We start from the raw sequence: 26,902 nt of genomic DNA on the forward strand, positions 1-26,902 counted from the left end.
CCTCTGCACCTGAATCCTCATAGGTAGATGAGGGTATGTCCTGGTAATCAGAAGGGTCAGAGTCATCGGACTCCTGGGTCTGTAGAATCAGAAGAAATTAAATTCTTTGTCGGGGAAGGTTGGCTTCTCCTAATTAGAGTAATATGGTCTTCAGCCATTCTAAGAATTTGTTTTTGTGGAATGGGAGCTTGAGCATGCGCTTTGGAAGTCTATTTTCTAGGCGTAGTGCGAACTCTGGGCCTAAGAAACTCAGTAGATTTAGTGAAAAATGAAGATGTTGGTTTAATACGAATATCAGTAGGTCGGAATACACCCTCAGAAGCCGGTGCCTGTACAGCGGCTCCAGACCCATCCAAGGTAGAGACATTCGCAGGTTCCATAGTCGAAGAAGCATCTTGCGGCATACCAGACTCCGAATGGGTCTCAGCAGAGGCCTGTGAATCTGTAGAAGCGGGCATCAGGGGCTGCAAAGGCACCTCACTGAGTACTGGCGGACTGGCGACTAGCTTAATGGAAGCATCGTCTGCAGTTTTTGACCTATGTGGTCTGTCTCTATCATTGCGCTTTTTCAGAAGATTGGTAGTCGGATGGCTTACCGAAGTCATTTCGGAAAATGGAGAATGAGAGTGAAAGAATTTAGCTACAAAAATAGCCCGATGACAAATGGTTCGGGCGTTAAACAAGGCACAAGAGGGACGTTGTGGTCTGTGCCTAAACAAGTGACGCAGTTAATGATGAAAATCTCTGAGATATTTGCTTTCCACAGGCAAGACAACTGTTAACTTTTTCCTGACATCGGTTAGAGCAAGAAAAAAGAATCCCCAATGGGGTACTTAGCTTAAGAAGACTTCAGGTTTGAAACTCGAAAAACTAAAATTTCAGGTAGCGGCCGACCAGCACTTATGAACTGCTTCTGCTTCGGGCTCCTTCTCGGCAAAAAAGACTGATGTAATGGCATCGACTGCATATTTTATATCCCTGACGACCTGATGTCATGGAAGAGGTGACAGCATCCGATGAAGAAATCCCAAGACTCTGGTATTTGGGCCGACTGAGGGCTACCTGCAGGCAGATAATGCAAGTGTGATGACTGCAACACAGTGAAACATGAAGAACATGTACAGTGGCACATGATCCTTCTATTCCTTCATGACCTTCTGAAAAAAATGGATCATTCACAGTCAGTGTCTACTCCCTTTGTGCCAGTGACTCAGGAAGCTAGCACTGTTGTGCAAGACCCTTCTTAACAGAAACTTTTGAGAATAAATTCCTTTTGTTTCACTGTTTGTTGACCAGTATTTCAACAATCATATTCTGACGGAAATCTCTACATTGCTGAATGTAACTATCTTCTGTGCCAGTAAAAGTAATGTGTAGAAAATATGTGCTTACCCATGTCTAGTGAAAGTTCTCATGTGTGGCAGCTGTTCTGCAAAGCACCACCACTTATTTTGATATCACAGTCACTTATTTTATGCTGCACTTCAGTGGGTAAGGTGGTCCAGAATACAAACGAGTTTTAATTCTACATTTCTGATTTTAATAAATTCTGCCAATTACCCAATAACAAATACCTACCTGTGCATATTTCCATTTGTGGTGAAGGACTGCGAACAGACTGAGCACCTGTAAGGCCTTTCTCCTGAATGCACTAGCATATGGCGATCAAGTGAGCTAGCTGAACTTAAGGACTTCCCACAGATGCTGCATGAATGGTCACTTCCTCCAGTGTCTGAATTGTGCTGCAGATGAAAGGTAAACAATGCTGGTCATAAAATACTCAACAATGTAAAAATACTCAAAAATGTACAAAGTTTCTGAAAAACAATGTGTAATGGTAACAATGAGCTTCAATTTAATTCCACAATACAGTGGAGGACAACACAAACACCATTTGTCTGAATAGATGTTCTCTTACACATTAAGCATTTCTTATGTATGTTATGAGATGTAATAAATAGTGGCTTCTTCAGGTTTATGAAGTACATTATGAAGTACACAAGCACTGTTGGTAACATTGATATATACAGTGCCACTCATTCATTTACATTTTCAGACAATACCTGCAGTGTGAATAGTGAGACTGTCAATCAGACATAACTGTTTTCATTAGCAAACAGGTGCATACCAACCCTGGCAACTATCATATTGACAACTCACCCCTAAGAGTTGACCCAGTAAGTCAAGGACTTGAGGCCACACAGACAGTAATGTAGCCTTTGATCATCATGTGTCTACAGTAGTGAGAAAATCATTCTTTGATGTGCAAATTATAAACAAAGGTATGGCATCTAGGTCCAGGGAAGTCATTGTTCCACTCTATTTGGCATTCATCAGAAATGCCCCTTTTGATATATACCTAACCAGGCACATCCAATAATTGGAATGTCCACAGAGGTTCCTCACTGAAAAAATACAGTACGTAAGTAACATTTCCTATGCAGACCACCTCAAAGTCCTATCCCTATATCGTCTCTGACAGGCTGTTGAGAGGAGATTTATGCCTGGCCCCCGTGGACCTACTGCATATCCGCAAAACAAACAGCACCAGAATTAGCCATTCTAAAGACTTAAACCTCGCCTTTGATATAAATAGGACCTGCTGGAGAGGCAGGTATTTATTCCAGAGACTACCCCTACTCTGGAACAGGCTCCCCATCCTTGTGAAGCACAGTTATTCCCTAACCCAATTCAAATGTAACTTGGACAAATGGATAGGGAACAGGAAGTTCATCCCTGGTTTGGCACCTATGTTTTTAATGGACAAAGGCAGCCTGTAAATGGTTCATCTCAAAAGTCCCTGCCTACACTTATCGATATGAGAACTTGTCAGAGATTTGGACTGCACGACTAGGTTTATAACTCATCATCACATAATTGAATAAGCTAAAAGCTTGTAAGATACCCAGATTTCTTCTAAACACGCACATCTTTAGACTGCACTATTAGAACAGGAGCAACAAAGAATGTACATAAATAAATTGTGTACACTTAAAAGCTACTTAATTGCAACTTCAGTACTCAATAATTGCTTCTAACCTTGAAGATACAACATGCTAGGTAATTCATTATGTTCAATAAATTATCGTAAACTTGAATCACATTGCTGCAGATGTTACCAAGCATAGACAATCAAATTCAGGACATGACTTTATCTTAGAAATGGAAACAGCTTGAATAGAAAATGTTCATCTCTCATAAGAAACATGCAAATTTATTTAAATATGTGCTTTGGTTCCAGTTTAGAAATGGAATAATCCAGACATGAAACCTACAAAATCAGCCTTCCTTTACTTAATTACGGAATTATTTCTTGTTCTTTCGGCTGTTCCCATTAAGGGTCACTACAGTGGATCATCTGTTTCCATTTCTTCCTGTCCTCTGCATCTTGCTCTGTTCACACCAATCACCTGCATGTCTTCTCTCACCACATACATAAACCTTATCTTAAGCCTTTCTCTTTTCCGCATACCTGGCAGCTCCGTCCTTATCATCCTTTTCATACCCAGCACCCTTCCTATGTGCATGTCAAAACCAATGCAATCTCCCCTCTTTGGCTTTGTCTCCAAACCATCCAACTTGAGCTGACCCCCTAATATACAGATTCCTAATCCTGTCCATTCTTGTCACACCAAATGCAAATCTTAACATAGGTTCATACTAGGCTATCTGCCCTAGGGCATTTATAAGCCTAGACAGAGTGTGTTTGGCTTTCGCCACCCATTTTAAATTAATTTTGCTATGCCCTTTTTCGAGGTTAGTATACTGTGCCTCTGTCTAACAGTGACACAGAAGTGATACCCGGGGTAAACCTACGATCTCCCATCCACTCAAGATTCCTCTTGAAGAGAGTCAGTGAGGGACTCTGCCTAACCTGGACTGGGATTTTATTCCAGAGTGAAGGGAGCCTCTGGGTTATGAATCTGTCCCTCCAGCATGTCCTATTTATTTTAGTGCTGAGGTTCAAGTCTCTCCAGTGCGTAGCTCGATGGGATTTGGATTTTCTGAGGTGCAGCATGTCCATTAATTCCGGGTTGGACATGGCTTTATACGTCAGGCACAGATCGCCTCTGAGCAGGCGGTATGCCACTGAGTAGAGCTGGAGTTTCTTTAACCGGGCAGCATATGGCATCTGTTTGAGCCCTTTGATCCTCTTGGTGAGGTACTTTTGGGGTCTTTCCAGTTGCTGCAGGTGTCTGGTAAGGTACATCCCAAAAGGGGCACTGTACTCAATTATGGGCCTGATGAGGAATGAGTAAAGAGGCACGATGACCTCCCCTGATCTAGATGTGAATCCCTTCATGATTAGGTGGGCTATATAAAATGTTTTTCTAATAACTTTGGCCACGTGGTTGTCAAATGAGAGATTGCTATCAACTTAGGTCCCTAATTACTTCTTCTGTACTTAATGGATTACCACCTGTGTGGTAATTTGTGGGCACTTTGTTTTTGCCAAAGGGGATGACTATACACTTTTTGGCGTTTAGCTTGAGGCCATGGCTCTGGCACCAGTTGTCTGTTTTTATGAGGCCCTTTTGGTGGATGCTTGTGTTGGCTGCAGAGTCTATTATGGCACCCAGTTTGCAGTCATCTGTGAACTTGGTCAGCCACAGTCCTGCTATGTTGGCCTGTACCTCCGACAAATATATACCGAACAAGACAGGTCCCAGGACTGAGCCTTGTGGGACGCCACTTGTAACTGGTTTGGAGTCTGACATGGCTCCAGCAATTCTAACCATGTGGGTTCTGTCCTTGAGCCAGTTTGCAACCCATCTAGTGACATAGGGGTTTATATTTAAGCTGGTGAGCTTATCTATAATGCCCGAGTAGGGTATTGTATCGAAGGCTTTTGCGAGGACCAGGTAGGCTGTGTGGACCACCTTCCCATCGTCAATGGCCTTGGTGACTGTTTTAAAGAAATTGACCAGGAGGCAGGATCTGCCCTTAACAAAGCCGAACTGGGTAGGATCCAGTGTCTGTAGGTCCCCAATATCTTTATTTATGAGGTCCATGATGATCCTTTCCATAGCTTTGCAGACCAAGCTAGTCAGGTTTATGGGGCGATAGTTTCCAGGATCCGTTGAGGCACCACCTTTGGAGAGGGACCACTGTTGCTGTACACCACTCTTTGGGTACATATCCTGTAGTAAGGCTGAGATTGAACAGTAGTTTTATGTTTGGGTTTAGCTCTTCTTGGAGTTCATGTAGGACGCAGCCCGGGACACCGTCTGGTCCCATTGATGCTGTGTTTTTTGCTTTGGAGAGGGCGGCTCTTACCTGAGCATCTGAGATGTCAGGGGGGGGCAGCACTCTGCTGGGATAGATATTTGCCCTTTTGGTTTTGGGGGGGGGGGAGTTTGCGCTGAACCTGTCAGCTAGGATGTTGGCAATGTCTGTGGGTTCGGTGTATTTTTTGTCATTTTGGACTAATTCTGAGCGTATCTGGGAATTCCCACCCAGGTTCCTAACATAACTAAAGAAAGCCTTGTGGTTATCCTTAGCGTCCTATGCAATTTTTCTCTCGAAGCTGGCCTTAGATGATTTTATGAGTGCCCGTAGTTTTTTGCCAGTACTGATCAGAGATGCCTCCCCTTTTTGAGATTTTGCTCTATCATGTAGTGGCTTCCTCCTTCTATTGTATAGTTTGTTTATGGCTGGGGTCCACCAGACAGGACGTCTGCCTTTGGAGGATTGGGTCTTGGTTTTATTTGGGATTGCATGATCCATGCATTCCTGAAAGTGTTCACAGAATGCGTTTATAAAGGATTCTGCAGTCTGGGCCATATTTTCCACAGGCCCGGGGGCTTTGAAGGATTCCACCTCAGTTTTGAGGAGTGTGAAATTTGCTTTAGAGAAGTTTTTCACTGTGGTTTTCTGGGCAGGGGGTAGGTTCAGGATGTGAATATCCAGTGAGATTAGTTTATGGTCTGGTCTTACCAGTGAGGGATACACTTCTGGTCTGGAGCATAGAGTCCCCATGTTGGTGATGATCAGGTCCAGTATGTTTTCCCCTCTTGTGGGAGTGGTAACAAGTTGTTCCATAGCATTTGAGTTTATAAATTCTAGGAACCTTTGGGCTAGGGTGTTGGAGCTAGAGTAGAGTAATGCTCCCAGTCTATGTTTGGGTAGTTGAAGTCGCCCAATATAATGGTGTTTGGAGAGACCTTCATATTTTCCACTGTTCTCAGGAAGGCCGAGTGGGGTTCCTGAGTTTGGGAGGGTGGTCTGTAGCAGGCTATAAACTGGAAGGCAGTTTTACCCACTGTTAGTTGCACATGCATAGTCTCTGATGCTTCGTGCTGTGCCACCAACCTGGAGGTGTGGGTATCTTTGACGAATATTGATGCCCCCCTCCTTTTGTGGTTCGGTCCAGGTTTTGGGGCCGAAAAGCATGGTCTGAGGTATAACCTGGTAGTGCTGGGGTGCTCTCAGGAGCCTTGAACCAGGTTTCTGTTACTGCACAGATATCGATGTTCTCCATGCTAAGGAGAGTTTCGAGTGCGTGCATCTTGAGTTTTAGACTTCTGGAGTTGAGTAGCATTACTCTTAGTTTCTTATCCCTTGTGATACCTATGGTGGTGGGTTTGTCTTTTGAGCCTTGCCTAAAAAAGGCACTATGGGGGTAGCAAGAGCCTTTGCCAATATCCGAAAGCCCTGGGGTGACAGGTGCAAGCCGTCCCTAGCGAAGCATCGTGTCTTTTCGAGCATGTCATCCCAGGCTGACAGGCATTGGATCCCCTTTGAATGACACCAATACTTAACCCAATTGTTGAAATTGATCATCTTGTCTTCATATTGTGGCATCATTCTTGGTGAGGGTAAAATGCTACTCAAGGTCAGGGTCATACCGGCCTGGGCTACATGCTCAGAGAGCTCCTCTATGTCTCTTTTCATGTAGTCCAGGGAGGTACATCTCGGGTCATTCACACCAGCATGGACAATGACTGAGTCATATTTGTACTTGCCTTGGAGTGACCCGAGTGCTTGTGTTATGTGGCGGATCCTAGCGCCCGACAGGCAGCTCACCATGACCTTCTCCTTGTTCAGCCTGGTGAGCGGGACATCAGTGTGCCTGACGATAGAGTCACCTACTACAAGTGTATCAGGTGTGTTGTTTAGCCTTAAGGGTTGTGACTGTTCGGCACACTGGCTTTGTGAGCTATGTGTTGCACGTGTTTTGTTTTGGGGTAGCGGTTGCTTGGGTGTCTGCTTTGGAGGTCTCTGCTGCTTAGGCAGATTTTTATTTAGAGCCTCCAGTATGTTTTTGTGTTTATGTGTTTGGTTTGCTGTCGTGGTAGGTCTATGTGAGACTGGAATTGTAGTGAGTGTGGTTTCCTTCTCCTCCTGACTGGTTACGCCAGTACTGAGTTGAGAGAGCTTAGCCTCCAGTTTGGCTATATGGTTGCATCTCTCATATGTGTTGGAATTTGTTGGGAGGAGGAGAGGGTTGTCTGTGTACATGAGGCAGTTGTAACATTGCCTCAAGATTCCCAGATTCACCAGGAGATTGACAACTGACCTTTGGACATGCTAGAATAGTATTGGGAATTAAGGGCCAATGGGGAACAAGGTACTCAAGGGGAGTTTGTGACGGTATAGTGCTTTTAATTTTTTAGTGCTGACTTATATAATTGCTTTAATGAGCAAGTGCCAGGTAACTTAAATGCAATATGTTACAGGTAACTTAAATGCAAAAATGACAAACAGTAACTTTCTTTCAAGTGAAACAAGGAAATAAGTACAGTAAGCAATGCAGATATCACTAGGGATCCACAGAAGCGCTGAAAAGCCGCGTTTTAGGTGGAATTAGCGTTTCAGGGAAATAAGTAAACAAACAACAAGCATACACACAAAGCTAGATTCAGCAGGCCTGGAACTAGTCTATGTTACAGCAAACAAGGTGTACCAATTTCAGTAAGAAGCAGTTCAAATATGCAGGCACTATAAGCCTTTAACCAGAAATTCCCAGCTCAGAAGGGCAGAGTCCAGCCTGTCCTCCCACAAGAGTGCAGACCACGAACCCTCTTAATGTAAAATAACTGGCCTGAAGCCCAAGTGCTTAAACCAGAATTAATACACTTTTAGAATAACAGACACTGAGCCCTGAATCAGCAGTTCCCAGCTTAGAAGGATGTAAGCTACCTGTTCTGCCACTACAGTGCAGACCACAAACCTTCTTAATGTAAAACAACTGGTCTGAAGCCCAAGTGCTTAAACTAAAAGGCTTAGAATGAGTTACACCAAGCAGTAATAAATACAATTGAGTACTTTTAAGATGATGCAAAAGCAAAATAAAGTAGGAAGAAACACAAACACAGTAAAAGCAGATAACATTTTTTTTTCTTTTTCACAACTGAACTTCTTAGGTAACAGAAGGTTGAAACCTGAGACAGCTTTTAAGAAAGAAATCTCAAAAGAACCAATGAGGTGCTTAGTCTAAGCTGTAGTCCAGGTGACCTCAGTCAGCCAATGACCTCAAACAATTCTCTCTCACTGAAATGCCTGATGGCTTTGGCTAAACCAAGATGTCCCTGAATATGTACTCAGACACACAGCCTCCACAAACACTAGGCCCAAATACAAGCCTGAATATGGAAATGCTACAAATATCCCCACTACTTAGAATAAACTGCAGAAATGTTTCTCATGGCTGAAAAGCAGCAGTGAGCCTTTAAATGAAAGTTTTAAACAGCTAAAGGAGCCTCTAGAAAAAAGAGTTTAACTGCAACAAGTTATCAGAAACAAACAACCCAACAGATGCTTAATAAAAGTGGACAATTTCCAGTTAATACCTCACACACAGTGAAACTAGTTAGAAAAATACACAGTACACAAAGTGCTATAAATAACAAAGAAATAAAGAACAAAATAAACAAAAAACAGGATACTTAATGTTATATATTATAGCTCCGAGTTTCTTCAGTGTCCTTCATTCGATTAGCTCAGTGTAAAATCTTTAACTCTGCCACCTCCAGCTCTGACTCCTATCTTTTCATCAATGCCACCGTCTCCAACCCTTATCACATAGCTGGGTCTCACTATCCTCTTGAAGACCTTCCCTTTAACTCTTACTGGTACCCATCTGCCACAAATCACTCCTGACACACTTCTCCACCCAATACACCCTGCCTGTACTCTCTTCTTCACCTCTCTTCCACACGCACCATTACTCTGAACTGTTGATCCCAAGTATCTAAACTCATCCACCTTCGCCAGCTCTACTCCCGGCATCCTCACCATACCTCTATCCTCACTCTCATTCACACACATATTTGCAGCATGTAAATCAGAGTGTGTGCAAACACCCACACACACAAAGTTGTTTACTGAAAGCCAGGGAGACCAGCAAGATGACTCCAAATCCTTTTACTATCGTCTTAACAGTTCTCTTTCCCCTCTCCTCACCTTGCATTTTCCTTGAATTCTATGCAATCTTAAATCCCTCTGACAACTTTCACTGTATTCCTGACTTGTTATACAATACGGTTATATTAGTTTCCCTGTGTAGCACTTCCTGAAGTCTATAGTGAATGGTTTCCATTAGACATCAATGTCCCTCCTTTATTCTCTTCCTGTCTTACCTCTAAGTCCACCTTTCCACTTGTACTAAATCATATCTTTTATGATGACCCAAGTCTGCGAATGCTTCATAATTTAGCCCTTATGCTATCAGTTTAAAATTCTCATCCATGTGTTTCTCAAGGCCTAAAGTTTTGCTGAATTAAAAATCCATTCTGAACCCTCTTACACTTCTATTTTTCTCTTAACTATTAATTGCTATTAAAATTGGGGTAATAAAGCAGGTCTTTTCTTGTGGGAAGAAAGGAAACTGGCTGGAAGGAATGACCACGCAAAAAAAGAAAATACAGATATGTGATGAATTTTTCATAACTGGTCTTTATCTGCTATTAATGACAGCTCATGGAAGATGCTTCTCTCAAGACTCCAAAATACACCACACTAAAACAACTTATCAAAATACCATCATGACATAGTATAACTTAACATATATCTATGTTAAGCTACCAATAATGTTACCTCCTGCTTCTCTTTAGCCAATTCCATTCTCAGCCTTCTGATGGCACTAGTGAAGCCATCTGATCAGCTCAACATCCACACACCAAACACAACAGTATTCATATTTACCACAAAAATCAATGAAACTACTAAACTAGGGAGGACACTCCTGCTGCAGGGAGAGGAATGGGGTCAGTATGTAATTCCTCCCTATTTCTAAATATCCCACTTTTTTGCTTTATGTAGTTTACAATACACTGTACTTCAGTTACAGTTGGTTTAGATTCAAATTTCCACTTTCTAGTAACATTAAAAGTTAGCAAGTATTACTACATCTAGCCAATTAATCTCTGACCCAACTCAAAAAAAATAATTCACTCAGTTTGTCCCCCCAACATTAGTGAAAGTATTCTCTAGTGAATATTGAAAAATCTGCCAACTCATTATACTCCCAAAAAACATGTTTCCAGTTAAATCTTTTTCCATCACATTTCCAGCATTTTTTAGCTAGCTGAGGGAAAATTCTCTGAAGTCTGCTTAAGGAATACCTATGGGCACAAAGCCAAGCAAAAATCATAAACCTTCTAGACTTTCCCTCATACCTGGGAGCCAGTTATCCTTCCATTACTACTTTCAAACAAACTACCTTTCCCACCTCTTCCCAATATTTTCCAACCTCATTTGATAGACTCTTACAGTTACCGTGCAATATTTTACATGCCCTACTAATTATTCATTTTCAACAGCAGCTTTTGTTCTAGGCCCTACTAAAAGATCTCTACTAGAGCTGTTTTTCATTTAGCACTCCTTTATCCCTTCATCTTTGCCTATATCTCAGATATCAATCCCTGGTTTCTAGCCTGCAGTCCAAACCTCTGCTTGGCCTCATCCCACTTTGCTTCCTAGTCATTTGCTCCCAGTGCCTTGTTTCCTTTGCTAATTTTTTCCAGGTAAAATTCCATCCTCTTCTTGCCTGTATAATCTATACCCCTACTTACAGTTATCCCTACTGTCAAAATCTTCTTTCTCCACTCCTGTGTCGGCTTAGTTAAATACTTTCAGCTACTTTATAAAAGTAATATTTTATGGTGGTTCTAAGGATCTGCAATCAAAATCCTAATATATCCTTATTTCTTTGTTGAATCTTAACTGTGTATCGCCAAAACATCCATTCAAATCAGGCAGTCCTAAACCACTTTGCTCTACGGGGAGGATCACATTGTACCACTAACTCTTGCCCTCTTTCTCATCTTAAATAAATTCCTTCATCTCTACTAACTATTGTCCACAACTTCCCCTCCATTTGATACAAAATTTACCCAGCCTCTATATACAACTAAAGGGACATTTTCACTGCTTGTATCATAGCCATAATGAGAGCTTCCAGTTTCTCACTTTTTGTATTTCATTTTCAGTCCCTTCCCACCTACCCTTGGCTACCACAACAGAATACATTTTAATTCATACAGCTAAATACTTCCTCTTATCTTGCCTTACAAATATGGGTACTGCTGAAATAATTAATGTGTGTGCGTACATTGTTCTTTATCTTCACTGATTTTATATCACAAAAAGTCTTGAAACTTTCTCAAAATTTTCTACACCACCAAAACATCCTTTTCTTGACTTATCAAGTACAAAATAATATCACCAGCAAAAAAGATAACATTTTCTTGATTACCATGCCAGCTACAGCCTTGAATTTGTGAGTTCCTCATTTTCTTTATTTCCTGACAGAGGGAAACAAGACACCCCTACTTGATTCCTTTGTTCAGACAGTTTATCAAAAAGAACACTCTTCACCTTAATTCTTTCCTCTAACCCTTCACATTCTCCTAATTAACCCTATTATTCTATCGCAAAATGCAAATGCTTCCATTGCCCTACTCAAAACCCCAGTTGACTATACTGAATGCTTTTTCTGCATCAAGACCCATCAAAAATAGTGGTACTTTCTTACATTCTGCTTCCCTCTAGATCATTTAAATGTTTGTCACCTCTCCAAAAAGACACACTGACCCATATCTATCAACTTTACAAACATCTTAACTAGTATTGCCAAAAGCACTTTATAATCATGGCTAAAATTGTAATGGATCTATATGAAGCTCTTTCTGAATGGTCTTTACTCTCTTCATGTAATACACCTATCACAGCTTTCTTCCAAGATGCTGCTGGTTCCCCTCCTTTCAAAATACTGTTAAACAAAGCTTTTAGATTTGTATCACTTTCTTCATTCAAAATATCCATATTTCCACAGGAATACCATCAGGCCATGTAAACTTCCTGTAGATTCATAAAATATCACCATTTTTACCTCATCCCTTCCTATAAACTGTTAACTGTTGAGCTTCAATTTCCACAAACATTGGCAAATTAATTACCATTTGTGCCTTTTCCTGTTTTCCACATTCCTGTGCATTATACAAATTTTCATAAAATTCCAAAATATCTCCACCAACTCCATAGAGAGCTCATGTTATTTTTCTTGCCATAGGCTTCCTAAGTGTAGCAACAACCCTTTCTACTTTCTGTTTTCTCAAGTCATTGTGATAAACAGTTTTGTGTACTGGAGTTGTCATCACATAGCTGCTCAACAGCAACCTTTCTAAACCCGTGCAAATTATCTAAAATAAATACTCCCTTATCTTCCCTTTAGCATTCAATAGTTGTTCTTCCTACTATTGAGATTATCCTTACTCTGCAGTGCTTTAACTTTTGCCAGGCCTTCTAATTCCTGTTACTCCTTTCCCATATCTCTTTACCTTACTTCTACTCTATTTTTAAATTTGATTTTTATTTTACCCCACTCATTCACTAAAATAATTCTCAAACAATTTCCACTATCCATTCCTTCAATTTCTCTCATTTTAACAGGTGAAAAACTGCCAGCATTTCATTTTTACTTTATTACCCTGCATCTTTATCATAGTTTTTATTGGCTCATGATCTGAAATAGTTACTGGATGTGTCTCAGACCTTTCAATTACATATACATGGCTCCTGTGAAAAACAATTTTTATCCACTCTACCCCACTTTTTTACCTTGAAGAACATGTAAATATATGCAAACTGAGTGTGAGTCCCTACTACTGAATATACATCTTCCATACTAAATATTCACATATTTTTTTCAATAATCCACCCTCTTTTGTTACATTTTCCCTTCTAAGTTCCCTGATATATCCTTACTATTACAAATCAAGTTGCAGTCTCCACTTATAAATACACCCTGCTGAAAGCAGATTATTTCTCCACAATTTTTCTTAAGCTTGAAGATAGTTTTTGATGGAACAAATATGCAGTGCAATCCTCCTCCCTTGCCAATATCGCATTAATACCACAAATCTAACATTATTGCCTTTTTCCTCTTATATCACTACTGGAGCCCCTCTTGCTATCACAGTAATATCAGTGACAAAGGGAAAGAGGAGTAATATTCGGCTAAATATCCATCATGAAATACTTTTGTTGGCAAATTCACACAATTACTTCTATACAAATGTGTCTTCTGCAATACTGATAAGTGCATCCTACATTTCTTAATATAATAACTTTTGTCTTTACATTTCATGAGAATGTGAACAGAGTAACCACTATGACACAAAGCTATTAATCCTTCCTATTGTACATAACAGCTCTTTTGAATGTGCATTTCCAACTTTTGGCAAACGCACACACACTATCTGGCAAGCTAATCTTTTATGCAGCTGCTTCTGCTCATCTCCATTTGAAATGACGTCACATTTTCCTAGAATTTTTGCTTCAATGAAAAAACTTTGGTCAGACAGGGAGAACAGACAATGGCTGAAGCAGTGAGTTTCAAAAGGAACAGAGCCTGGTATCTGGGTGTCTATTTTCTGCCTTTTATGTTGCTTTAAGGGATATCTGAAAAGTATAGCTGTGTAAGAGCTTACTACAACAGCACAGGTCCTACTGATCGCTGTTACAGTATTCCTGACATATGGATGGTCACACCTGATGTCCAGCTGGGATACCACAGCTTTACCTTCCCCAGGTCATACACCTAACACATGACCTCACAGTACATAAACAGATGTACGAGCATGGATCCTCAGACCATCTTCAAGCCAGCAGCCTGAAAACTACTGAGTGAGAGGAGACTGGTCAGCCCAGAGGGGTGTTACATAAATTGATAAGAAAACCGTCCCCATACCCATGTAACAGAGCACAGAGGAAAGGAAAGGAAAGGTTCAGGTGACACGGGGAAGAGTGGATGGAGGTTGGGATGGAATACCGCAACAGTGATCAGTAGGACATCTACTGTTATGCAAGTTCTTACATATCTGTACTATGTCCTGATTGAAATCACTGTTGCAGAACTCCTGACATATGGTTGATTCCCACAGCGGAAGGAGGAAAGGAAGGGTGGTTGGCTACTGCACAAAAAAGCTGTCCAGCTGACTGGCTAGGACTGACCTAGCAAAGGCTGCCCTGGGCTTCGAGAAACCATCAATTCTGTTGTGTTTGGTAAAAGTGTATACAGTGAACCAGGTAGTCACCTCCGAGATAAACCTTGAGTCTATTCCTTTGTGGAGAACCCCTAAAGAAGTCACTACCCTAGCAGTATGTGCATTAGAGCAAGAAGGCAAAGCATTACCGTAGTTTGACTAGTAGAAAGAGACCGCCTTAGAAAGCCAGACTGCAGCAGTTTGTTTGGAGAATGGCTGGCCAAGCTTACGGCTCATAAAAGATGCAAATAGCTGGCCAGTCTTTCTGAAGGATTTAGTTTAACGCAAGTAAAATCTCAACTGCCTGTGAATGTCTAGTGAATGTAAAATACTTTCCCCCATTTTGTGGATTGGTAAAGAAAAGGGGAAAATGAACAGCCTGATTGAGGGACAGCTCATTCACTTCCTTAGACATGAAGGATGGACAGTCCTCCTGTTGTTGTGAAAAATAAGGAAAAGGGCGAAGCCGATGAGAGCTTGAAACTAAAACTCTCCTGGGAGAGGTGGGAGCCAAAAGGAGGGTGGTTTTCCAAGTACAAAATTTGAGAAGCAGAAGTAGTAGGTTCAAAGGGTGGCAGAGTAAACTTTTCAAATGCAAAGTTATGATCCCAAGAGAGAGAGAGACTGGTTTCCTTGGTGACTTAAGATGCAGGACTCCCCTGAGGAAAAGCATAACCTCTGGCCTAGCCATAAGTGGAAGATGAATGGGAGGCAGGCATGATAGCTGACAGGTGGGTTTTTTATGGAATAGTAGGCTAAGCCTGATCAAAGAAGTTTGCAGATGTACTGCAGTACAGTAGAAACCTGTGATGAGTGGATTCTGACTGTTTGCAGCATCAATAAAAAAAGCTTTTCCACTTGGCAGTACAAGATTTTTTTTCTAGTATTGGGACTCCTAGCCTCTTTAGGACTTGTACACCCTCTTCAAAGACGTGTCTTTGAGGAATTAAAATCCTATCATGCATAGAGTCAGGTTGAGAGATAGAAGATTTGGGTGGAGCAGCAGTCCTTTATTCTCCTGTAATTTCCCTTGGCCAGGTTAAGTAGAAGAGAGAAATTATAGTTGTGTACACTTACCATAAATGTAGATGTTCGAGTGTATTCACTGTTTCAGTCATCGCCTGTGGGTTATCCCTGCTGTGGTAGCCCTCGGCCAGCCCGAATACCAGAGTTAATGTTTTTCTGCGTCAGCTGCTGTCGCCTGCAGACTGACATCAGGTCATCAGTGCTATAAACAAGGCAGCTGACACCATTACATCAGTTCTTCTTGCCCTAACCAGTCAGAAGCCCCAGGAAATATTGCAAAGTGGTCCTGGTGTTTAACAACAACCCTAAGAAGCTTATGTCTCCCTAATGAAAGAGCATATAAGAAGGAAGGAGGGAGGGAAAAAGTACAGTTTTGTACCTACCATAAATGTAGATGTTCGAGGATCCACATTGCTGCAGTCCTAACTATTGGGTAGTCCGCTGTCCAGTCGGCCCGAATACCAAAGTATATGGCTGACGTCGGTCAGGGCGCATTAGACTGACGTCAGTACGTCAGGGTACTAATGCGCATGACCGACGTCATATCCTCAGTCTTTTCTTGCCCCAGATGTCAGAAGACCCTGAAAAGATAAGGCCAAAAGCCCAAAAATTCCCAACATACCTGCACCAAAAAATATATGTACAATATATACAAAATTAGCAGAAAATAACCTCACCTACACAACCACCCCTAAACACAGAGGGGAAGGAGGGAGGGTAAATTGGACTGCAGCAATGTGGATCCTCGAACATCTACATTTATGGTAGGTACAAAACTGTACTATGTTCTTCATTCCACATTGCTGCAGTCCTAACTATTGGGTAGAATCCCAAAGCAGAGGTAAGGGAGGCTGGCAAATCATAAGGAAGCAGGAACTGACAACATGCCTTGCAAAATAGCTGTGGCAAAACCAGCCCTAGACTTAGAGTAGAGAGGAAGGTGATAATGCTTAGAGAAAGTATGCACTGAACTCCAAGTAGCTGCCTCCAAAATATCCTTTGTTGCCACCCCCCTTAGAAATGCTGTTGAAGTGGCAGTAGCCCTAGTGGAATGGGGCCTAATCCCAGCTGGAATCTCTTTGCCATGATGGGAATAACAAAATGCAATGCAACACCCAATCCACCTAGAAATAGTTTGTTTTGATACAGGCTTGCCCTGAACTCAAAGCAAAAGAAACAAACAACTGCTGAGACTGCCTAAAATCCTTAGTCCTGCTCAAATAATAACGCAATTGCCTGTGTACATCTAAAGTGTGCAAAATCTTTTCCCCTTTATTTTGGGGATCTGCATAAAAAGTAGGCAAATGAATAGTTTGGTTTAAAGCCACACTAGAAACCACCTTAGGCATAAAGGAAGGATTAGTACGTAAAGATACCCTATCCTTATGAAAAATCAAAAAAGGCTCCACTGCCATAAGGGCCTGCAACTCAGAAACCCTTCTTGCAGAAGTAATGGCCAACAAAAAGCAGTCTTCCATGACAAGTATTTCAATTCAGCAGTAGCCGAGGCTCAAAAGGTTGTAGAGTAAGTTTCTCCAACACAAAATTGAGATCCCAAGCAGGAGTAGGAGCTCTACGTGGCGGTCTTATATTCTTTGCCCCTCTAAGAAATTGCTTGAACAAAGGATGCGAAAACAATGGTGGGTCACAATCTTAGTGAGCTGAAATTGCTGCAGCATGAATCTTAATGGAAGAGAAAGACAAACCTTTGTCCAATAACTCAGTAAGATATTGAAGAGCCACACTCAAATTAGGCTCAGAAATCTCCAAATTATTTGCTGCACTCCAAAATAAAAATCTCTTCCATTTTTCTGCGTACACTTTCCTTGTGCTAGGTCTCCTGGCTTCCATAATCACATTTAAAACTTGTTGAGGAAGTTGAGACCTGCTGTCTTTCAAAACAGAATATGCCAGGCTGTTAGATGAAGAGAGTGAAGCTTGACATTGAGCAGGTGACCATCCTTCTGAGACAACAGGTGTGGAATCAAGGGTAAAGGCCATAGAGGCTTCCTTACCAGACTCCTCAGTAATGGGTACCAGTGCTGTCGAGGCCAATCTGGAGCTATTAAAATCATCCTTGGCTTGTCTTGTCTGACTTTTAGAAGCACCTTTGGAAGAAGAGGCAGAGGTGGAAACGCATACACATGAAGATTTTTCCAACTGAAAGAAAGAGCATCCACTTTCCAAGCTGTGTGATGAAACCTCTTTGTGCAAAACTTTGGCAGCTGGTGATTTAGTGGAGAAGCGAACAGATCTATGTCTGGAGTTCCCCAGGACACTGTCAATTTTTGAAATACATGAAGATCCAGTTTCCACTCATGGGGATCCATGATTTGTCTGCTTAACACATCTGCTAAGGAGTTCTGTGCTCCCGGCAGAAACCTTGCCTGAAGAGTTAGTTGCAAGCTGAGTGCAGTCTCCCATAAAATCATTGCTTGCCTGCACAATGGGTAAGAATGTGTTCCCCCTTGTTTGTTGATGTACCACATGACAGTTGTGTTGTCTGTTAGAATCAACACCTGCCCTGGAAGAAGTAATTCCTTGAAAGCCATTAATGCAAACTGGACTGCTAACATCTCTTTCATGTTGATATGTAGATGCTGTAGTCTGGCAGGCCACTTGTCTTGTATCCACTTTCCATTTAGATGAGCTCCCCAAGCAATGTCTGAGGCATCTGTCGTTAGAATCTGACTCGCCTCTGGCCGGGTCACAGAGAGTCCCTTGTTTAGGTGACATTCCTGAGCCCACCACAAAAATTCCTTTTGAATGCAAGGTATTATTTGAATGACAGTGTCCAAATCCTGGCAGTGCTGTGTCCATACATTTTGAGATACCATTGCAGCTTCCTCATATGCAGTTTGGCATTGGGAAGCACCAGAATACAAGATGCCATGAACCCTAAGGCTTGAAGGACTGTCCTTGCAGTCAGCCCGGACTGAAGAGATAGCTGATGGAAGTAACTGGAAAGATTCTTTTGTTTGTCCGGGGTTAAAAAGGCCATCTGGGCTGCTGTATTCAGTCTCACACCCAGAAAGCACATGTCTTGAGAGGGTACTAGACTGGACTTTATTTCGTTCACAGAATACCCTAGGCATCTTAGCACTGCTATGACATATTCCAAATGCTGTACAAGGTCTTCCTTTTCTTGAGCCAGAATCAGGCAGTCGTCCAAGTAAGGATAGATTTGAATTCCTTTTAGCCTGAAGTAAGCTATCACTGGAGCCAGAACTTTTGTGAATACTCTGGGCGCAGTAGATAAGCCAAAGGGCAATGCAGAGAACTGATAATGAGAATTTCCAGCTCGAAACGCAGATACTTTCTGCAACTTAGTCTTATAGGCACATGAAGGTAAGCTTCCTTGAGATCTAAAGTTACCATCCAGTGATCTTTGCCCAGCAGAGGTAAAAGTTGTTGTAACGTCAACATTTTGAACTTGGGAATGTCCAGATAAGTGTTGAGGATAGATAAATCCAAAATTGGTCTCCACGTGTTCCCCTTCTTCGGTACTAGGAACAGGCGAGAATAAAATCCTAGGCCCCTTTCTGGCACAGGAACTGGCTGAATGGCCCCTATTTGGAGTAACAGAGAAATTTGCTTGTGAGCCTCTGTTCTTTGTAGAGGAGGAATGTCTGGCATGCCTTTGAAAAGAGGCAAGGTATGGAAATAAAACCTGTAACCGTGGTGAATGATATCCAGAACCCATCTGTCTTGAGTAATTAAATCCCAATTTTCTTTGAAAAGAGACAGCCTTCCTCCCAACGGTGCTGCCAGGCGAGCAGGAACTGGCAGCTGAAAAGGCAGGTCATTGGGTCTGCTTACGAAAGGACTGACCCCTGCCCTCACCAGAAGTCTGAGCAGGGGAACTCCCTGTCCTAGGCCTAAAAGAACCCTGAGCTCTGCCCCTACCACGTCTAGACCTACCCCTAGACTGGGAATCATAAGCAGGATAAGTCCATCCCTTAGTAGGCCAATTTCTACTAAACTTCGGAGGCTGCACCTGCAAAAAATCCTTAACAGTTTGCATAGACTTAGCCTTGTCCTCCATTTTCTTTAAAACTGCTTCCACAGGCGAACCAAACAACACATCAGACTGCAAAGGAGCATCCAAAATCCTTGTTTTAACATGCTCAGCTAAATTCTGATCTCTCAACCAGGCATGCCTCGAAGAACAGAACCAGTGGCAGCCACCCTCGAGGAGGCCTGCACAGCATCAAAACCACATTGCAAGGAATGTTTACCCACCTGTTCAGACACATGAACTAAATCCTGCAACTCTTTACACTCAATACCTTCTGCCAGAGCATCCACCTTAGATTTCAATTGTGAAAGGAGGTAATTCTGATATTTTAACATGTGAAACTGACAATTCAACGCCCTCATGGCTAAAGTGGAAGAAGTATACACTTTCTTTCCCCATCTATCCAAAGCCCTTGCCTCTTTATCAGGAGGAACAGGATTTTTAACAACAGAGGCCTTCACCTTTAGGCCCCTGAGAAACAGTTTCCGGGTCTGCCCTAGGACTCTTAAAAAGATACTTATGAGCCTCAGGCACCCTATAGTACCTATCCGGTTTAACTGGGGCAGGAGGCAAAGAATCAGGATTCAGGGAAGCCTCTGCAAAAACATCTTCCACCACATTCAGAACAGGAGGTATAGCTAAAGGCCTATGCTGGGGTAAAAACAAGAATTCCCTAAGCCTCTTCCTGGAATTAGAGAAATCTTGACCTTCCCATTTAAAATGCTCCCTCATGGAATGCAGAGTCTCTGAAAATGAAAAATCCTCAGGAGGAGAAGCTGAAGGAGTAGAATCATCCACATCAGAATCAGAATAAGGAGGATACGCCTGCAAGTCTTCAGCCGAAGACTCAGAAGCCTCCGAACAGTGCTCAAAACTCTCAAACTCAGGTTCCACCCTAGGCCTCTTATCAGGAGGGGGCATAGAACCTCTAATCATAGTAATCAAATCCTCTGCCATTTTAAGCATATGTTTCTTAGGCAAAGACCCTGAAGCACTAGGAGGATCGCTCACTGAAGCTAGTCTAGGCCTGTCTCTCAAAGAAGACTTGGAAACAGAGGGGGAGGCCCTAACCACCTTAGGAAGAGAGGGAAGAACAGCCACCTGAGAAGCCCCCTCAGCCTGGCCTACTTCCTGAGAGGAAACATCCTGCAACAATAAAGTCTCTCCCTGAGACTCCAAAGAAACACCTGGCAGAACCTCCGGCTCCACTGAGCCTTCTAAAGAACCGGCGTCAGGGACTGTCGGTTCTTCCACTCTAGGCTTTGCTGCTTTATCCTTGCGCTTTTGCGAAGCGGGCGTCGGAGCATCCGACGGCATTTTATAATTACAACGCTTTCCAAAAACTAACCTGGCACAGTCTAACCTTCTCTTAATAGTGCGTTTGTTAAATCTAGCACAAGAGCGGCATCCCACAACGTCGTGCTCAGGCCCTAAACAAGGTATACACAAAGTATGGTAATCCCTATGAGGTATCTGTTTCCCACAAGAAATACAGTTATTCACTTTTTCTGACATCCGGTTAAATACTGAGGCAAGAAAAAAACAAAATATTCCCCAACGGGGTACTTAGCCAACTTTGATTCGGTCTGAAACTCTGACTTCAGAAACTTTCAGAACGCCAACCTGCACTCGCAAAATTGCTTCTGCATCGGACCATGCGGCAAAAAAGACTGAGGATATGACGTCGGTCATGCGCATTAGTACCCTGACGTACTGACGTCAGTCTAATGCGCCCTGACCGACGTCAGCCATATACTTTGGTATTCGGGCCGACTGGACAGCGGACTACCCAATAGTTAGGACTGCAGCAATGTGGAATGAAGAACATCAGGACTGCAACAGTGAATACACTCAAACATCTATATTTGTGGTAAGTATACACAACTGTACTATGTTCTTCGTGTTTCACTGTTGCAGTCATCATCTGTGGGAGGATTCCCAAAACTGAGGAGATGGGTGGAAGGATTAGAGACCTAGGCATGGATAAGCAAACCCTAAAGAACTTCAGAGACAAACCCTGCCCTAGCCTTAGAGAAAAGAGGAAGTTGGTAATGTTTTGTAAAGGTATGGATCGAGGTCCAGGTGGCAGCTTCCAAGACGTCCCTGGTGTGAACTCCTCTGAGGTATGCTGTGGAAGTGGAGGCTGCCCTACTGGAATGGGTACACACAGACTTAGGGGGAGGTTTCCCATGAAATCTGTAGCAGAAATGGATACAGTGCGATATCCATCTGGAAATAGTCTGCTTAGAAATGGGCTTCCTCTCTGCCCCTTGGGCAAAACTGACAAGTTGGTCTGTTTTTCTAAAGGGTTTAGTACAGTCCAGGTAGTATCCGAGCTGTCTGTGCACGTCTAGAAAGGCCAAATTATTTCCCCCTTGTTTTGAGGGTTAGGGAAGAAGGTGGGCAGATGAATGGCCGGGTTTAGAGTCACATTAGATACCACCTTGGGCATAAAGGAGATATTAGTCCTAAGGAAAACCCTGTCTGCGTGGAAAATTATGAAGGGCTCAATGGCCATCGGTGCCTGAAGTTCAGAAACCCTTCTGGCTGAAGTGATATCAAGCAAAAAAGCAGTCTTCCAGGAGAGAGATTTCAGTTCTGCTGAAACAGCAGGTTCGAAGGGTGGTAAGGTTAGTTTTTCCAAAACATAACTTGGGTTTAAGGCTGGAGTGTGTGGCCTTCTGGGAGGTCTGATATTAGAAGCCCCTCTGAGGAATTGTTTAATCAAAGGATGAGAAAACAGGGGCTGGTCTGTATTACAATGAGCTGAAATGGCTGAGACATGGATTTTAACAGAAAAGGAGGAGAGGCCGTTATTGAGTAATTCCACTAGATAGTCCAGGATAAGAGACAGAAGGTTGTAAGGAACTGGCCCCTCTGGACTGGCTCCAGGAGCAGAATCTTTTCCATTTCCCTATGTAAGATTTTCTGGTGCTGGGTCTTCTGGCCTCTGTGACCATGTCTAGGACCTACTTGCTTAGCAGAAGCCCCTTGCTTACCTTGGGAGTATCAGTCAAGGTGACAGTTTGAGAGTCTGCAAGTCTGAGTGCATAATTCCCCCCCCCCCCCTGCTTGAGTCGAGAGGTTTGGGATCTGGGAAAGCTGCCTGGGAGGCTGTGATGTCAGGCTGCGCAGCAAGGGGTACCAATGTTGTCTGGGCCAATCTGGAGTAATGAGGATGGCTTTGAGTCCCTTCTCCCTTATCTTGATGAGTACCTTGGGAATAACAGGCAGAGAGGGGAATGCGTACACGAAGAGGGAGTTCCAGGGGAAGGTCAAGGCATCCACCTTCCATGCTAGGTGGTGATACTCCCTGGTACAGAATTTCTTTAGCTGGTGGTTGAGGTGCGAAGCAGAGAGATCCACCTCCAGATTTCCCCACACTTGATTGACTTGCAAAAAGATCTTTTTGTGGAGCTGCCATTTGTGGGGGTCCAGTAAGTGTCTGCTTAAGTGGTCTGCCAGGGTGTTGTTGATCCCTGGTAGGTATTGAGCTATTAGGTGTAATCCCATGAGGAGGCAGTCAGCCAGAGGTTCATGTCTAGCCTGCACAGAGGGTAAGATTGTATCCTTCCCTGCTTGTTGATGTACCACATTACTGTGGTGCTGTTTGTTTTGAAAAGGAGAACCCCTGGCCTGAGATGGGATTGGAAGCATGTCAGAGCCTTTTGTACTGCCATCATTTCCTTCTGGTTGATATGTAAGGGAAGGAGTTGGGCATCCCAAAGACCTTGGGTGCACCTGCCCGCTAGGTGGGCACCCCAAGCAATGTCTGAGGTGTCGGTGCTGATGGTCTGCCAGGTAGGGCGGTAGATGAAGGGGAAATCTTGGTTCTTGGCACAGGCCCCTGCCCAACAGAAAAACTTGGCCCTTATACAGGGGATCAGACGGAGAGAAGTATCTAGAGGCTGTGTGTGTTGACACCAAAGGTTCTTTAGGCACTACTGAAGTTTCTTCATGTGAAGCCTGGCCAGAGGAATTAGAAGAATGCAAGATGCCATGTAACCCAAGGCTTGCAGGAACTTCCTCGCTGTGAGGTAACTTTTGGATGCCAGCTGGGTGTAGAGAGGCAGGAAGCTCTGCTTTTTTGGGAATAGGAAGGCCATTTGGGATGCTGTGAACAGCAGTGCTCCCAGGAAAATGATCCTCCTGGAGGGAGTTTGATTTGATTTCTTCTCATTGATGGTGAACCCCAAGGAAGTGAGGAGGGTTTTGACAAAGTGGAGGTCCAGGAGCAGCTTTTCTTTGCACTCTGTCTGAATGAGGCAGTCATTCAGATAAGGGTAAATCTGTATATTTTTCTGTCTGCAAAATGCTATGGCTGGGGCCAAACATTTGGTGAAAACCCTGGGAGAAGTAGATAAGCCAAAGGGAAGAGCAGAGAACTGAAAGTGCTATGAGCCTGCTCTGAAACGCAGGAATTTCCTGCAGGACTCCCTTATAGGGATGTGGAGGTAGGCATCTTTTAGGTGTAGGGTCACTAACCAGGCATTTTTTGTCAGCATAGGCAGCAGCTGCCGCATGGTTAGCATTTTGAATTTGGGGACCACCAGGGATGTGTTCAGAATGGGCAGATCCAGGATGGGGCGCCAAGTGCCCTCCTTTCTGGGAGCAATGAAAAGTCTGGAATAAAAGCCTTTGCCTGTTTGACATGTGGGAACAGGTTCTACTGCCCCCTGGGCTATGAGAGTTTGGACTTGTTTTAATGCCTCTGCCCACTTATTTGGAGGCAAGTCTGGGTACCCTCTGGGAAGTGGGAGTTCGTTGAAAGTGAATTTGTATCCCTGAAAAATTGTCTCTAAGACCCATTGATCCTTTGTTACAGACAGCCAATTTTCTTTGCAGAGGGACAGCCTTCCCCCAAGCTTTTGGGTGAAAGGAGGCAAAGGGGGAGTGGGAGTCATTGAGAGTTTCTGCCATAGAGGGATGGCTTAGAATTCCCTGCCTTAGAGGCGGATGTGGTCCACTGTTTGGTTCTCTGTTGTCCCTGTTGTAGGGACCTGGGTGGCCTGTCCCTGTGGGGCTTAGTTTGACCCTGTCTGCTAGGAGCAGGAAAGGACCAGTGCTTAGAGGGAAAATTCCTGCTGAATCTGAAAGAAATCTTTTACTCTTTGCATAGACTTTGCTTCGTCTTCCGTCTTTAAGCACCTCTTCTGCTTTTTCTCCAAACAAGCTGTCTTTATCCAAAGGTGAATCAATTAATTTAGACTTGACATGATCGGGTAAAGGTCGCTCCTTCAACCACGCATGTCTCCTAATGACAGATCCGGATACTGCGGCCCTGCTAGAGGCTTCTAGTGCATCATATCCACAGTGTAAAGAGTGCTTTGCCACTTGATAAGTAGAGTGCAATAAATCTGCTAACTCCTTAGAATTGGCACAGTCAGGAAAGGTAGAAATCTTTTGCTTTAATAGTTCCAAAGTGTGCTGTTGATATTTTAACATATGGAACTGACAGTTGACAGCTCTGACAGCTAAGGTTGCAGAGGTGCTTTTTTTACCCCATCTGTCCAGAGCTCCGGCATCCTTATCAGAAGGTGTGGGATTCTTTGCAGAACTAGCCCTGGCTCCTGTAGGTCCCTGTGTAATGACATCCGGGTCTGCAGCAGGATTTCTGTACAGGTATTTGTGAGAGTCTGGTACTCTGCAATACCCGTCTGGTTTACTGGGAGCAGGTGGGAGGGCATCAGAGGCTAAACTGGATTCATGTAAAACATCATCCACCACTTCTAAAATGGGGGGTGGCAAGGGGTCTGTGCTAGGGTAGGTCTAGAAATTCTCTTAGCCTTTTCTTAGTCTGAGGGAAATCCTGAGATTCCCATTGGAAATGTTCCCTGAGGGTGCAGAGGGTTTCCCCAAAGGAGAGGTCTTCTGGTGGAGAGGCATAAAGGATGGATTCCTCTGCATATGAATCCTCATAAGCAGTTAGAGGTTGTTGTTCCTCTTCAAAATCTGAAAAATCAGATACTTCAGAATCTTGCTCTGTTAATAATTCAGGAGAAGCATGTCTTTTCCTTTTAGAAGTTGTGGCTTGACTGCCCCGGATAAGGGAAATAAGATCCTCCCCCACCTTAAGCATTTGCGCCTAAGGTGGAGGGGCGGGAGTAAGATGGTGGCTAGAAGTAGATTTTCTAGGGGTGGCCTAGCTTCTACACCTAAGAGTATTCATTGGTCTGAGAGAAATGGTAGTTGGGTGTGAGGACTTTCGGTTTCTGACTAGAATTAGTAGTGCGAAAGACCTCCTTGGAAGCCGGTGCCTGTGTCACTGTTCAGAACCTAACAGAGGCAGAGACAATCAAAGGCTCTGAAGATGAAGAATATTTCTGAGGCATACCGGACACTGAAAGGGTCTCAGTAGAGGCCTGCATAGCTATTGCATAGGGGGTCATCAGGGGCTGCGAAAGTACCTCACTGAATTCCGGAGAACTGACGACCTGCTTAGCGGAAGTCGTCGGAAGGCTTAGCCTTGAGTGGTCTGTCTCTGTCTTTATACCTACGCTTTCTTGGAGGCTCTATGGATTGCTGGCTGACCGACACCATTTGAGAAGACGGGGGATGAAAATACCTGTCCACAAAAAGAGCTCTACAACGAATGGTTCTCGCGTTTAAAGAGGGCACAGAACCGGCAACGGGCAACGTCGTGGTCTGGGCCTGAACAAGTGATGCAGTATGAATGGAAGTCTCAGTGTGGGATCTGCTTTCCACAGACAAGACAATTGTTAACTTTTCGGACATTGGTTATTGCAAGAAAAAGAGAGATCCCCAACAGGGTACTTAGCTTTAGACATTTTCAGCTGTGATCCGAGCTCTGGTAGTGACCAAATAGCACATTTGTGAACTACTTCTGCTACGGGCTCCAAGGCAAGAAAGACTGAAGTAATGGCATAAGCTGCATTGCTTTTTAGCACTGATGACCTGATGTCAGTCTACAGGTGACAGCAGCTGACACAGAAAAACATTGACTCTGGTATTTGGGTCAGCTGAGGACTACCACAGCAAGGATAGCCCACAGGTGATGACTGCAACAGTGAAACATGAACAGCCAATATTGTCATGGCCAAAACAGAATCAGTAAAAGGAGTTTGGGTGCGTGCTTCCTTTTGTGCCTTGAGAAAAATTTTTGGAAGAAGAGGCAGGGAAGGAAAGGTATACAGAAACTTCCCTGCTCACTGGAAGGAGAAGGCATCTGTCCTCCAGGCTATGAAGCAAGAGTCCCTAGTGCATAACTGAGGAAGCTGGTGTTATTTTGGTGAAGCAAAGAAATTTATCTGAGGAATAACACACTCAGGGAGTGATGCTGTGGAAGACATCTCTGTTCAAAGTCTACTCACACGGTCCTTCATAAATCGGCTTAAGACAAAAGCTATTC

At 43.3% G+C, this 26,902-nt stretch overlaps 1 protein-coding gene across 1 annotated transcript in view; it reads right to left on the reverse strand.

Annotated features, from left to right (window-relative positions):
* RREB1 (ras responsive element binding protein 1) overlaps positions 1 to 26,902 on the reverse strand; it is a gene marked incomplete in the record, with an annotated part of 464,399 nt that overhangs the window by 305,735 nt on the left and 131,762 nt on the right. Inside the window, 1 exon segment of the mRNA XM_044064859.1 lies at positions 1,579 to 1,742. Within this exon segment, the coding sequence (XP_043920794.1) occupies positions 1,579 to 1,742 (164 nt within the window).

The sequence above is a fragment of the Protopterus annectens genome, chromosome 3.part0, assembly GCF_019279795.1.
Source record: "Protopterus annectens isolate FY-2018-M chromosome 3.part0, PAN1.0, whole genome shotgun sequence".
NCBI lineage: Eukaryota > Metazoa > Chordata > Ceratodontiformes > Protopteridae > Protopterus > Protopterus annectens.